Raw genomic sequence first — 15786 nt, forward strand, 5'->3', positions numbered from 1 at the left:
TTGCCTAGTAAATTTATGAACATATGCTTTATGTATACAGTGGTACCTCGGGTTAAGTACTTAATTCGTTCCGGAGGTCCGTTCTTAACCTGAAAATGTTCTTAACCTGAAGCACCACTTTAGCTAATGGGGCCTCCTGCTGCTGCCGTGCCACCAGAGCATGATTTCTATTCTCATCCTGAGGCAAAGTTCTTAACCCGAGGTACTATTTCTGTTAAGTTGTGGATGAACATATCCGACGACGCAGCGATTCTTCAAACAGCTCTTGTTTATTCACAGGCCAGAACAGAACTGAACTGAAGGGTTCAGCCAGCCTGCTTATACAGAGCTCCACTAGAACGCAACAGTAACCATTTTCTGTAACTATCCAATCAGTGAACGTCACTTTTGATCCCTTATTTGCATATGTGGACCAGAGTGAAAACTATCTACAGTATCCCCCTGCTGGCCCAGGGTGAGAACTTCAGTACATAACAATTTCTGGGTTAGTGGAGTCTGTAACCTGAAGCGTATGTAACCCGAGGTACCACTGTCTATGTGAGACCTTAGAATTCGTATGACACTAGTAGGGCACTGGGTTGTTCAGCTGTTAACAGGCCCCCATCGCAGAGGGCACCCTCATGTCTGACCACCCGCTGGGAGACTATCCCCTCAAGACCCCTTACCTTGTACAGAGGATGACACATTGGCAGTTGGCGAAGGGTGGCCATGCTGTAGACCTCACAATGGAAGTGCGCTTCGAGGAGGTGAGTGTTGACCTCGTGGACGTGGAAGTTGGACATCCTCACCCAGATCTTGGCAAGCGTCCAGTCCCACTTGGAGTCCGTGGGCAAGAAAATGGGGTTCTCCGGGCCTGGGGTCTGGTTAAGCTACCGGGAAAGAACCAGGGAGAAGAGGAGATCAGAGAGGACGTTGTCCTGTTTTATATACACCTGCAAGGCCGGGAACTGCCAGCAGAGGACAGCAAGCGGCAGGAGGGATCATAGATTCGTAACGGTGGAAGGGATCCCCCAGGGGTCATCTAGTCCAACCCCCTGCAATGCAGGAATCGAAGACGCCAACAGCTCCATGGGGGAGGAGAGGGCTTCCCTAGGGGGGAAGGGAGGGTTATAAATGAATGTTTTGATGTTGAATCCTGACAAGACAGAAGTACTGTTTTGGAGGGACAGGAGGTGGGTGGGTGTGGAGGACTTCCTAGTCCTGAATGGGGTAACTGTGCCCCTGAAGGACCAGGTGTGCAGCCTGGGAGTCATTTTGGACTCACCACTGTCCATGGAGGCACAGGTCAGTTCTGTGTCCAGGGCAGCTGTCTGCCAGCTCCATCTGGTACACAGGATGAGACCCTCCCTGCCCGCAGACTGTCTCGCCAGAGTGGTGCATGCTCTGGTTATCTCCCGCTTAGACTACTGCCATGCGCTCTATGTGGGGCTACCTTTGAAGGTGACCCGGAAACTACAACTAATCCAGAATGTGGCAGCTAGACTGGTGACTGGGGGCGGCCGCCGAGACCACATATCACCGGTCTTGAAAGACCTACATCGGCTCCCAGTATGTTTCCGAGCACAATTCAAAGTGTTGGTGTTGACCTTTAAAGCCCTAAAGGGCCTCGGCCCAGTATACCTGGAGGAGTGTCTCCACCCCCATTGTTCAGCCCGGCCCCTGAGGTCCAGTTGTGAGGGCGAGAAGTGTCCTGTTACCTGAATGGCTAAGGGCATCATCTGGCCTTTGGGGTTGAGGTGCAGCAGGCAGAGGGGGGCTGCCAGATACTGGCGCTTCCCGTTCAGTTTGCAGGTGGGGATGCCCTCAAGGATCTTGTAGTCGGTGATGAAGATGTTTCCTTTCTGTGGGAGAGGCAGAGAAAGAGATGGACTGGGTTGAGCGAGACGCAGTGAATCAATCAGTTATGTCCTGAGTTGAATAGGATCCAAAATGCAGCAGTCTGATTGGCCCTAGAACAATAGGATTCAGAATGCAGCAGTCTGATTGGCCCTAGAACAACAGGATTCAGAATGCAGCAGTCTGATTGGCCCTAGAACAATAGGATTCAGAATGCAGCAGTCTGATTGGTCCTAGAACAATAGGATTCAAAATGCAGCAGTCTGATTGGTCCTAGAACAATAGGATTCAGAATACAGCAGTCTGATTGGCCCTAGAACAATAGGATTCAGAATGCAGCAGTTTGATTGGCCCTAGAACAATAGAATTCAGAATACAGCAGTCTGATTGGCCCTAGACTAATAAGATTCAGAATGCAGCAGTCTGATTGGCCCTAGAACAATAGGATTCAGAATGCAGCAGTCTGATTGGTCCTAGAACAATAGGATTCAAAATGTAGCAGTCTGATTGGTCCTAGAACAATAGGATTCAGAATACAGCAGTCTGATTGGCCCTAGAACAATAGGATTCAGAATGCAGCAGTTTGATTGGCCCTAGAACAATAGGATTCAGAATGCAGCAGTCTGATTGGCCCTAGAACAAAAGGATTCAGAATGCAGCAGTCTGATTGGCCCTAGAACAATAGGATTCAGAATGCAGCAGTCTGATTGGTCCTAGAACAATAGGATTCAGAGAATCAATCAGTTATGTCCTGAGTTGAATAGGATCCAAAATGCAGCAGTTTGATTGGCCCTAGAACGGACTTCCGGGTCGGCGCCATCGCCGAATGGCGGGCTCCCTCCGAGCTCTGGAGGGAGCCGGCTTGGCAGGGGCTGGGTCCTACCGCACCGGCGATGCGGGGACCCTTAAAAACCACGGCCAGATTGAGGCCGTGGACATGGAGACTCGGCTGGCACCGTTAGCGCCCTCCCGACTCGTGAAGGAGCCTTTTTAAAGGCTACGGATCGGGTGCCGGGGAGAAGCGTGGTGCTTTGAGTTCTCTGCTATCCCTGCCGAGCGCAGCCGCATGCCATCCGGCGGAGAGCGCTGACTTCTTCTATTGAAAATTCGGCTCTAAAGAAGAACCCGTGAGTAATTGGAATATGGACTAAAAAAAAGGGATAAATTTTTAAAATTCGGAGCGAACGGGGGAGGTGGAAAAAAGGAAGTCAGCCTACCCCTAAATTGTAGAAGAGCCAAAACAAAGGACTGGACAACTAAGATCGAGTGTAACCTTATCTTGCCGAATCAGCAACTTCGCGAGGGAAAATTATAAGATTGAGCTGGAGGAGAAAAGTGGAATTGTTTTAAAAAAAAGCAACCCCCCCGGAATCCCTGGAGCGATTCGTGAAACTGCCTGGAGAAAAGTGATGGAGGTTTTGACAGCTGTCAAAGAGCTGTCAAAAAGGAAGATTAAAATAGAGACTTTGTTATGAGGACTTTGCCGGTTATATTTGTTACAAATTGAATACAAACTGTTTTAAATATCGGTCAACAAGCTACTTGGTCTGGTGGATGTGATTCTGGAAGGGAACTTTGTTACTGCAATCCACCTAGAGGAGCCGAGGGACATTGCATGTGTTTTTCACAGGAAATGTGAACAGTTGAATGGAACTTTCAATCTCCTGGGAAACTGCAGGAATGGAACACTATTTTGTCTACAGAGGTCTACACACTACAGGAAACAATGGAACTATTTGTTGGAAAATGAAAGGAACATGATATAATGCTTTGCTTCAAGAATAACAAACCTCTGCAGAGACACTAGAAACTTTTGGAAAAAGAACATTTCTGTGGGAGAACAGAGAAATAAAAAGGAGGAGAATGATTGATAAGAACAAGGAAACAACAAGAACTGGACAGAACTGGGGGAACATTTGGGATATTCAGGTTTGACAAGCTTATGGATACAAAATTGGAGTTTTTACTCCTGGATATAAAAACCTGGATAGAAGAAATGGGCCCTTATTTGATAGACTCCTTCTACGATTGGACATCCGTAATTAAAGACTGGCAAAGAATCGGAGGGATATAGTGTAATGTGGGAACTCCAGGAAGATATTAGAAGTGGAGGGATAGGGGAAACGCAAAGGGGAAAGAGGGGAGGGAAAATTGGAATCCAAAGGCTGTAAAATTATTATTTACATTTATCTTATTTTTATCTGTACTATGTTTGAAAGGGGGAAACCCGTGGAAGGGTATAGATCGATCTTAGGGGACGAGAATTTGGATAAATTGGGTTATTGACGAAGAGTGTAATTTGGGGATAAGAATTTGTTGAATTTAATTGCTTATTTGGAAGATTTGGAACACAAGAGGGGGTAGGGAGGGGAAGTCCTAGTTATTGGCAATAGATTGGATTTAATTTGCTTTGATTTGTTCTAATTTGGAAAACCTTAATAAAAATTATTATAAAAAAAAAAAATGATTGGCCCTAGAACAATAGGATTCAGAATGCAGTAGTCTGATTGGCCCTAGAACAATAGGATTCAGAATACAGCAGTCTGATTGGCCCTAGAACAATAGGATTCAGAATGCAGCAGTCTGATTGGTCCTAGAACAATAGGATTCAGAGAATCAATCAGTTATGTACTGAGTTGAATAGGATTCAGAATGCAGCAGTTTGATTGGCCCTAGAACAATAGAATTCAGAATACAGCAGTCTGATTGGTCCTAGAACAATAGGATTCAGAATGCAGCAGTCTGATTGGCCCTAGAACAATAGGATTCAGAATGCAGCAGTCTGATTGGTCCTAGAACAATAGGATTCAAAATGCAGCAGTCTGATTGGTCCTAGAACAATAGGATTCAGAATACAGCAGTCTGATTGGCCCTAGAACAATAGGATTCAGAATGCAGCAGTTTGATTGGCCCTAGAACAATAGGATTCAGAATGCAGCAGTCTGATTGGTCCTAGAACAATAGGATTCAGAGAATCAATCAGTTATGTACTGAGTTGAATAGGATCCAAAATGCAGCAGTTTGATTGGTCCTAGAACAATAGGATTCAGAATGCAGCATTCTGATTGGCCCTAGAACAATAGTATTCAGAATGCAGCAGTCTGATTGGTCCTAGAACAATGCAGCAGTATGATTGGTCTGCAGGAGCCACCCAGTCTGACTCCAGGTGGAAGTGAATCCACAACCTGATTGGCCTACAGGAGAATTCCGGAATTGGCCAATCACGTGCAGCACATTGTGTAAATAATGTATATAAAGCAGACATTCTGGGGGAACTTCCATTCTTCCTCACTACTATGAGCTGAATAAAGAGCATGAAATCCACTCTTGACTCCGAGTATATTTCACAATCCTACAGCTAGCTGTTACAGTGAAAATATTCGTGTTGCATTTCCCCCCTAACCATAGGCAGAATCATAGAATTGGAAGGGACCCTGATGGTAATCCAGTCCAACCCCCAGCAAAGCAGAAATATTGTTGCCAGCATGGGTATATACCGTATTTTTCCATCTATAAGACGCCCCCATGTATAAGACGCCCCTTATTTTGGGGGACTCGGATTTAAGAAAATGGGGGAGATGTATTCATGTATAAGACGCCACCTAATTTTTGACATTATTTTAAGGGAGGAAACCTAGTCTTATACATGAAAAAATACAGTATATATAATTTTTTATTGATTTTCCTGTTTTACAATTTAGAATACTCCTTTAAACATCCTTAAAATACCAATGACTTCCCTTCTTCACTTTCCAGGGTTCATTTTGCATATCATAAATCCTTGCATATTTTACAAAAACTAAACCGCTCAGTATTCCATTATTCCATCCATCAAAACTTATTTACACTCTTGAATTTATCTTAATGCTGCCAGCGTTTTCACGTGTACACAATTCCCCCCCCCCCATGTATTCGATAAACATTTTCCAATGTTCTTCTTGTTCTCTTATTCTATATGTTAAGTCTGCAAGCTGTCCATATTTCATCAGCTTAAGTTGTTATTCTTCTTTAGTTGGGATCTCGCTCCTTTTCCATTTTTGGGGCTAACAAAACACAGGCCGCAGTAGTGGCATACATGCTTTTTTGACACCTGGGAATTTCCATCTGAATTATCCCCAACAAAAAGGACTCTCTGGTTGTACTTTTAAACATTTTCTTCAATTCATTATGGATTATTTCCCAATACTCTTTTACCCTTTTACAGGTCCACCACATATGAAAGAACATTCCGCCCAGCGTAGCTCTTGAACCCGTGACCCGGAGATTAAGAGCCTTCCTTCCCTCCCTTTTTATGAAGATTACCCGCTCTGGGATCCCACAGCTAATTCTCACCTGGTCTCCTCACTGGCCCAGATAGGACTAATTTAGCCAGCTAGCCCTGGTGATCATCTAATGTTTATTGGATGGATTTCCCCCAAAACTGATTTTTGAATTCTGAAATTATTGTTACTCATGTATTTTATGCTGTTTTTTGTTGCATCAATTAAGTGTTTTAAATTTGTTGAGCCCGCTTTTCTGAACCGGGAAGGGCGGGGTATAAATAAATTATTATTATTATTATTATTATTATTCTCTACCAAATGAGCTATCTTGCTGAGGTCACTGTCATTTCAGTCTTACACCAGGGAAAACCAAGCCTGAAAGGCTTTCTCAAGGCCGCAGAGCGAAAAGGCAGGACTTGAACGCAGCTCTTACAGATCCAAAGTTCCATCCACCATTTTGCAGGGGCAGGTGGTCTTTTGCGATGATCAAACATGAGTGTTTACCTTCAGCTCCTCCTGGAGGCTGGTCGATTTCCCCAGGCTTCCAGCCACCATCTCCGGGGTCACTGGAAAGTTATCAGGGATCGCGGGGCAGTTCTTGATCACGACCGGATTCACACCGTTCAGATACTGGTAGCCAAAGAATTCATCGTCCATCCAGTGCTCTGTGACGTACTCTGAGGCAGAGTAAAAACTATTGATTATTGATTATCTAATTTGTATACTGCTTAACGTAATTTTTAAAAATCTTACCTGGTATGCCCCGCGGAGGACCGTAAGGTCCACAAATGACAACATTTTGGAGGTCCCAGGTCGCAAGATTGGTCTCAACTAGGGCCAGGGCCTTTTCAGTACTGGCCCCGACTTGGTGAAACACTCTGTCACAAGAGACCAGGGCCCTGCGGGACTTGACATCTTTCCTCAGGGCCTGCAAGACAGAGCTGTTCTGTCTGGCCTTTGGTTTGGACTCAGCCTCAAAACCTCCCCTTTTGGTTTTGATCTATGGGCTACTTTTAAAATGAGGCTGCATTTTAAATTGCATTTTAACCTGTATTTTAAATTGGTTCCCTCCCCCCCTATTATGTTTTTACTGTAATTTTACTGTGTTAGCTGCCCTGAGCCCGGCTCTGGCCAGGGAGGGAGGGGTATAAATAAATTTATTATTATTATTATTATTATTATTATTATTATTATTATTATTATCAGGTTAGGCAGCTTTAAAGGATTAGACAATTCAGGGAGGAGGGGGTCTGCCAATGGCTATTAGTCATTAAGGCTAAATAGAACCTGCTACTTTAGACGCAGTCTACCTTTCCATAACAGCTTCTGGGAAACGACAGCAGGAGAGGGCTATTGTCTCACGCCACTTGCCTGGGGACTTCTGAGCGGCCACTGCGGGTACAGGATGAGGGCATAGCTAGGCCTTTGGCCTGATCTACCAGGACTCTTCATGCAATCTCAGCTCTGTTCCTTTTTTATTTATTTAAAGGAATGTACGTACAAGGTAGACACATCACCTTGCCAACAAAGGTCCGTACAGTAAAAGCTCTGGTTTTCCCAGTAGTGATGTATGGAAGTGAGAGCTGGACCATAAAGAAGGCTGATCGCCGAAGAATGGATGCTTTTGAATTCTGGTGCTGGAGGAGACTCTTGAGAGTCCCATGGACTGCAAAAAGATCAAACCTCTCCATTCGGAAGGAAATCAGCCCTGAAGGACAGATCCTGAAGCTGAGGCTCCAAGACTTTGGCCACCTCATGAGAAGAGAAGACTCCCTCGGAAAGACCCTGATGTTGGGAAAGATGGAGGGCACAAGGAGAAGGGGACGACAGAGGACGAGATGGTGGGACAGGGTTCTTGAAGCTACCAGCATGAGTTTGACCAAACTGCAGGAGGCAGTGGAAGACAGGAGTGCCTGGCGTGCTCTGGTCCAGGGAGTCACGAAGAGTCAGACAAGACTAAACGACTCAACAACAACAACAACGTAGAAGGTGTGACCGGAAAGTTCGGTGAACGGTCACAGAAACCGGACAGCAGGAAATATTCGAAAACATACAATTGGCATTGGAAACCCACATAATGCTCACAATTGTGCAGGGAGATGAAGCTGTAATTCGAACATGGTTTCTGTGAAGGGTGGCAAACGTTGACAGAGTTTGTGACATATTGATGCGGGATCAGCGTTTCTGCGTCCGAATGATGGCGGAAGAATGGCATATTCCACGTGAAATTGCTACTGAGGTTACTGAGTTGTCCCACCCTCCATATTCGTCCAATCCGGCCCCACCAGATTTATTTCTTTTTCCAAAACTGAAATCTGCATGGAAAGGGCACAGATTTCCCAACATTTCACACATCTAAGCTGCTGTGACGAGAGAACTGAAAGCAGTACGAATAGAGGACTTCTCCAGAAGTTTCCAACAGTTCTACAAACATTGTCAACGGTGCATTGTCTCAGAGGGGGCTAGTCTGTAAGGTTGTACACTGGTACCTTGGTTTTCGAACAGCTTAGTTCATAAACAACTTGGAACCCGAATGCTGCAAAACCGGAAGTAGGTGTTCCAGTTTTTGAACTTATTTTGGAAGCCAAACATGCTCTGTTTTGCATCCCCCTGCATTTCCTGTTGCGCTGCTAATTTGCGTCCCTCCATTGTAATTCAAGCCTTCCGTTTCCAATTGCAGTGTTCTAAGGTGATATGTTCTAAGGGGACGCGGGTGGCGCTGTGGGTTAAAGCCTCAGCGCCTAGGACTTGCCGATCGAAAGGTCGGTGGTTCGAATCCCCGCTGCGGGGTGCGCTCCCGTTGCTCGGTCCCAGCGCCTGCCAACCTAGCAGTTCGAAAGCACCCCCGGGTGCAAGTAGATAAATAGGGACCGCTTACCAGCGGGAAGGTAAACGGCGTTTCCGTGTGCGGCTCTGGCTCGCCAGAGCAGCGATGTCACGCTGGCCACGTGACCCGGAAGTGTCTTCGGACAGCACTGGCCCCTGGCCTCTTAAGTGAGATGGGCGCACAACCCCAGAGTCTGTCAAGACTGGCCCGTACGGGCAGGGGTACCTTTACCTTTAAGGTGATATGTGGAGCTTATATTTGGTGCTTTAGTTTTTGCTATTTTGCTATTTTGCTATTGAGGCTTTTTCAGTTAATGTGTTTTTGTGACTGTGTGGATCCCAGTTCAGCTATTGATTGATTGATTGATTGATTGATTGACTGACTGCAGAAATGGATAAAAGCCCCCCATCCAAACAATGACTATCATCAGTGCAGGTAAGAATTTATTTTTGATTTTAATTTTTATCATCTACAATACTGTTTTATTTATTTTATAGTACAGTAATTAATTATTGCTTTCATTTTATAGATCAGTGGTCTCGTTAGATAGTAAAATTCATGTTCAATTGCTGTTTTAGGGGTTGTTTTTAAAAGCCTGGAACGGATTAATCTGTTTTGCGTGACTTTCTATGGGAAAGCGCGCCTTGGTTTTGGAACGCTTTGGTTTTGCAACGAACTTCCGGAACGGATTAAGTTTGAGAACCAAGGTACCACTGTATGTTCAAATATTTCTCATTTTCCGATTTCTGTGACCATTCACCGAGCTTTCCGGTCACACCTTGTATATTTAAAAGGAGTGCCGTGCATATTTAAATCCTCGAGTTAAATTATCCTTAGGCAGCGAGTGGCGGGAGTGGTGGCCAGGGAGAATGGTGCATTAGAAGTGCATCATTTATTGTCCACTTTTGGTCGGATCCAGCTGCTTTTTCCTGCTCAGGGCAGGGAGGAGACCCACCTGTGACAGGTGTTTTCATGAACCAGAAGACTCTGCGAATGTCATCCAGGTTCTTCCACGACTCCGCCAGGTTGTTGAAGCCTTTCAGCCGCATCTCGAGTTCCCTGAGGGGAAGGAGCACAATCAATGAGGGGGACAGCTTCGAAATCTAACAATGGCACCCTGCTTTTCTCCAACAATTGCACCCTACTTTTCTCCATATGGGGATGTGGGTAGCGCTGTGGGTTAAACCACAGAGCCTAGGACTTGCCGATCAGAAGGTCGGCGGTTCGAATCCCCGCAACAGGGTGAGCTCCTTTTTGTCAGTCCCTGCTCCTGCCAACCTAGCAGTTCGAAAGCATGTCAAAGTGCAAATAGATAAATAGGTACCGCTCCGGCGGGAAGGTAAACGGCATTTCCGTGCGCTGCTCTGGTTCGCCAGGAGCGGCTTAGTCATGCTGGCCACATGACCCGGAAGCTGTACGCCGGCTCCCTCGGCCCATAAAGCGAGATGAGCGCCGCAACCCCAGAGTCGGCCACGACTGGACCTAATGGTCAGGAGTCCCTTTACCTTTTCTCCATATGAGTCAACCACATCTTGCATGCTGTGCCCTATTTAATTCCCAGGAAACGCCAGCAGGTGGCGTTACTGAACAAAGCCAGGAGGGCGCAGGCATGCATTTGATTGGTCAGAAAATCTGTGATGCTTTCCTTAAAGCTGGATAATTCAATGTCTGTGGAAATGGAAGGGACTTATTTATAGGCATCTCTCAGTGGGCAGTTATGCCAGCGTGAACCATCAGAAAGTTTGGTATGTGGGGTTCGGCTAGCAATATGTCTTATTACCTGTATCTAACGATAAAATTTATTTATTCCTATTTATTTATTTATTTGATTTATCATAAGATCTCGGAGTGGTTCACAAGATAAAAATACAAGATAAAAGCACCGATAAATAGCTAAACCAGAAGCGGCAAAACACCACCCCTTCTCCCACAAACACATTTAGAAGTCTATAGAACAGTAATCAGCCAAAGGCCTGCATTTTTCACTAATAAAAATCATCGTTTTTTTCATGCACCAGTGCAAAAATCATATTGTCCTTTATTTCATGTGGTGAAGAAAAATGAACCCAAGAATATTAGAGGCTTTGTTTCTCTATTGCATTAATATCCCCATCTTTTCCTCCATCTCAAGGTGGTATACATGGTTCTTCTCCCACTCATTTAATCTCCACAACAACCCTATGAGGTAGGTTAGGCTTCACCCAGTAGACTGAGAGGCAGTGACTGGTTTCGGCCTCGGCCCAGTATACCTGGAGGAGCATCTCCACCTCCATCGTTCTGCCCGGACACTGAGGTCCAGCTCCAAGAGCCTTCTGGCGGTTCCCTCCCTGCGAGAAGTAAAGTCAGTGACGTAGTGTAGGTTGTCAGCACCCGGGGCAAGGCAAGTAATTTGACCCCCTAACCCGTGGATTTGTGCCCCCTAACCCGTGGATTTGCGCGCCCTAACCCTAACCCCCAGATGTTGCGCCCGGTGCGGCCGGCCCCCCCCCTGCACCCCCACGCTACGCCACTGAGTGAAGCTACAGGGAACCAGGCAGAGGGCCTTCTCGGTGGTGGCTCCCTCCCTGTGGAACGCCCTCCCGTCAGATGTCAAGGAAATAAACAACTATCTGACTTTTAGAAGACATCTGAAGGCAGCCCTGTTCAGGGAAGTTTTTAATGTGTGACATTTTAATGTATTTTGAATCTTTGTTGGAAGCCGCCCAGAATGGCTGGGGAACCCAGCCAGATGGGCGGGGTACAAATAATAAATTATTATTATTATTATTCACAGCCAAGTGGGGATTTGAACCCTGGTCTCTTCCCAGGTCCTAGGCCAGCGCTCTAACCACTACACCACCACCAAGTCTTTAAGTCTGTGGTGTCTAAAACTACCCATCTGTATTGTGTTTCCCTCCTCAAAGCAGCCTGGTCTCCTAAATTCACTGCCCAGAGTGTTGGAAATTATGAAGAGAGTGAAGGAGGCACAGAGCGCGGGGGCAGGAATTCCTCTCGGCGTTTTGCCGCTGTGAACCCTGAAAATTTCCTGAAAGGTGGGAGGAAAACTGCAGGTGGCTCAGCCAAGTCTCCATTTCCAAACCTCTCTGACCCAGGTGGACAGGTTAGGCAAGAGGCACTGATGGCTTCGCTGCTCTCAGGCAGGGCTGCCTATGCAGTGTGGGTTGAAAAAAGCGGAGGTGCCCTGGGATTGTGAAATGTGGCGCTCCTGGGGAACGGGATGGTTCACCTGTTTGCTTGGGATGGTGTGAGACGGTAGGAAGGAGCCTGCCGACTCCATAACAGCTCAGAGGCCTTGGCATGATCAAAGCACACAATGGGACGCAGCTCAAAGAGCAGTACAGTGGTTCCTTGGTTCTCAAACGCCTTGGTTCCCAAATACCGAAAACCCGGAAGTAAGTGTTCCGGTTTTTGAAAGTTTTTCGGAAGTTGAACGTCCGATGTGGTTGTCAGCTACAGTGGTACCTCGGGTTCAGTACTTAATTCGTTCCGGAGGTCCGTACTTAACCTGAAACTGTTCTTAACCTGAAGCACCACTTTAGCTAATGGGGCCTCCTGCTGCCAGTGCACCGCCACTGCACGATTTCTGTTCTCATCCTGAAGCAAAGTTCTTAACCTGAAGCACTATTTCTGGGTTAGCGGAGTCTGTAACCTGAAGCGTATGTAACCTGAGGTACCACTCTATTTTTTCTGGGGCGCCTGCACCAATCAGAAGCTGCGCTTTGGTTTTCGAACATTTCGGAAGTCAAACGGACTTCCGGAACGGATTAAGTTTGGCGTTTTGTGATTGCTATTTATTTTGCGTTTTTGTTTTTAGCCTTTTTCGGTTCATTTGTTTTTGTGACTGTGTGGAACCCAGTTCAGCTAGTGATTGATTGATTGATTGTGTGGCTGCGGAAATGGATAAAAGCCCCCCATCCAAACAATGACCATCATCAGTGCAGGTAAGAATTTTTTTAAATTTTAATTTTTATCATCTACAATACTGTCTCATTTATTTTATAGTAGAGTACATTGATTACTGCTTTCATTTTATAGATCAGTGGTCTCGTTAAATAGTAAAATTCATGTTAAATTTTTGTTGTAGGGGTTGTTTTTAAAAGTCTGGAACGGATTAATCTGTTTTGCATTACTTTGTATGAGAAAGCACGCCTTGGTTTTGGAATGCTTTGATTTTGGAATAGACTTCTGGAACGGATTAATTTTGAGAACCAAGGTACCACTGTATCTGTGCTACAAATCGGTTTCTGGTCCCCATTTTTTTTTTACTTTAGTTTTTTTTAACTAGTGGGGAGCACTTGGAACTTCTTTAGAAAACAAGGAATATTGGTATTTTTAAATGGGTAGCGTAATTTGTGAATTTGGACCAGCCGTGCCTAAAATCGGGTGAAGTTAGGTCAACGTCACGGTTTATTCCACCAAAGGGCACACGGCAGCGAAATATCCACGACTGCCCTGAGAACCCTCATGCCACATTTGGTGGGTATATCTCGATAGGCCGCTGAACCAGGGCAAAAAGTGGGGGATGCCATGCCAAAGTCAAGGTTCTGTCCGCCATCTTGAATCAAAATGGCCGCCAGCATCAAAAACATCGACAAGGAACACCACCCCACCTTGGAAATTATCGTGCTGAGTTTGGAGACAATATCTCGAGAGGTGTCTGAACCTGCACCAAAAACATGGATGACGCCATACTAAAAGTGATGTTTTGGTCCGCCATCTGAATTTAATTTCCGGCTTCTGACAAATTTGAGAGTGAAATCACGGCCCTCTCTCTCTCTCTCTCTCCAAATTATGAGAAAATTGAGCTCCCCTGCTCCCGATCCAAGCAAGCCCCACAGCCAAAGCAACTCACGATTTGACGGTGCGCATGGCAAAGACAGAGGACTTGGTGAACAAGTACTTCGAATTGGAATCCAGATCATCAGTGCTTTTCGCGTCGACGCACCTCGGCCAACCTGGGGCATACTCCTTCCAGCTGCAGCAAACAAAGAACAGCCCAGGGAGGGGAGGAGGGGGGTCACCCAGAAGGAAGTCCATCTTTGATCAACTCAGAAGTCAGCTATGGTAGGATCCTCGTGGCTCATAAGTGGAAATTACAGGAGACCCCAAGGGTAATGGAGTAGCAGGCTAAATTTTTTGAGTATACAGAATTAGCTAAAATGACTTATAAAAGTCGAGACCAAAAAGGGACAAAGTTTGAAGAAGAGTGGGGTAAATTTGTTGCATACATAAGAATTAACTGTAGAAGTCTGAAAACTGTAGCAGGGTTAACATAAATCCTGTGATGTGTATAGAAGGTAAATAAGAATCTGCAAGAGAAGATATATATTAAGAAAACCGAAGAAGGGGAGGGAGGAAGTCTGGGCGTGCATATACGCAGTGTAAATAAGATGACATAAAATGATGACTGTAAAAGATCAAGTTTTATTTATGTTTGTGAAAAATTCAATAAAAAGCATTTTTTTTAAAAAAAGTCAGCTATGGAACTCATTGCCACAGGATTATCGAAATGGACTTTTAGCCCTGCTGAGCTAATGGTATGATTCCAAGTCCGCGTGGCAGTTCATTGTGGACTTGGTCCTGTTCGCGTGTGCAAGCTTTCCGCGGTGCTCACGTAAAACCGTCTGCCTCAGAATGCCATCCCATCTTATTTATGGAGCAATTACCATTTCTGTGGAGAACCCAGTAGATTAAAAAACAAGAAGCATGGACTCAATAAATCCTGCCAGGGAAAAGCTCTCAATGAGCTTTTCTGCTGCTCCAGAGAAGCGGACACGGAGCAATGGTTCCAAACTACAAGAAAGAAGATTCCACCTAAACATTAGGAAGAACTTCCTGACAGTAAGAGCTGTTTGACAGTGGAATTTGCTGCCAAGGAGTGTGGTGGAGTCTCCTTCTTTGGAGGTCTTTAAGCAGAGGCTTGACAACCATATGTCAGGAGTGCTCTGATGGGGTTTCCTGCTTGGCAGGGGGTTGGACTCGATGGCCCTTGTGGTCTCTTCCAACTCTAGGATTCTAAGGTGGCCGCCAGGGCCAGTAAGGGATGCAACGTAGGAGAGAGGTCATGTCTTGTGGAGGGAGTTCTAGGAGCCACAAAGAGAGGCATTGGAGGGCCGCATGCGTTTCCCGAGGGCCAGAGGTTCCCTGCCCCCACCTCAGCCTAAAGGGATGTGATTTACTGACCCATAGGATTCCTGCCGTTTCTTTAGCTCTTCCTTGCGATGCTCCACGAGTTGGGGGTTTCCTTTGTCATCGGAAACCGTTTTGGCTGGAGGGGCAGAGATAGAGAGAGAGAGAAAAGGAGACCAGGTAAATGGTAATTAATCTAATGAGCCAAGTGAGAAGGGGGAGATACTCTTTGCTAGCAAATCCCTGCCACTAACATGCTGTAAAGGTAAAGGGACCCCTGACCATTAGGTCCAGTCGCGGACGACTCTGGGGTTGCGGCGCTCATCTCGCTTTATTGGCCGAGGGAGCCGGCATACAGCTTCCGGGTCATGTGGCCAGCATGACTAAGCCGCTTCTGGCGAACCAGAGCAGCGCACGGAAACGCTGTTTACCTTCCCGCCAGAGCGGTACCTATTTATCTACTTGCACTTTGACGTGCTTTTGAACTGCTAGGTTGGCAGGAGCAGGGACCAAGCAACGGGAGCTCACCCCATCGCAGGGATTCGAACCGCCAACCTTCTGATCGGCAAGTCCTAGGCTCTGTGGTTTCACCCACAGAGCCACCAGAGTCCCTACATGCTGTAGTTACTCCTGAATGATGTGCCCTCTCTACATGCCCAGAGATAACCATTCCAATTACACAGTTTCCATGGATGAATCCATGACGATTCTATGAACGTGTGTTTGTGCGCA

General features: G+C 46.0%; 1 protein-coding gene across 1 annotated transcript in view; it reads right to left on the bottom strand.

Moving 5' to 3' along the window:
- LOC310828828 (hydroperoxide isomerase ALOXE3-like) overlaps positions 1 to 15786 on the bottom strand; it is a 36760-nt gene that overhangs the window by 13186 nt on the left and 7788 nt on the right. Inside the window, exons 3-8 of the mRNA XM_083706749.1 lie at positions 15109 to 15193; positions 13778 to 13900; positions 9881 to 9984; positions 6603 to 6775; positions 1698 to 1841; positions 666 to 869 (exon numbers count right to left, since the gene is read on the bottom strand). Coding sequence (XP_083562875.1) covers positions 666 to 869; positions 1698 to 1841; positions 6603 to 6775; positions 9881 to 9984; positions 13778 to 13900; positions 15109 to 15193 — 833 coding nt within the window. The remainder of the gene's footprint in view (positions 1 to 665; positions 870 to 1697; positions 1842 to 6602; positions 6776 to 9880; positions 9985 to 13777; positions 13901 to 15108; positions 15194 to 15786) is intronic.

Source organism: Podarcis gaigeae, assembly GCF_964106915.1.
Source record: "Podarcis gaigeae genome assembly, chromosome: 13".
NCBI lineage: Eukaryota > Metazoa > Chordata > Lepidosauria > Squamata > Lacertidae > Podarcis > Podarcis gaigeae.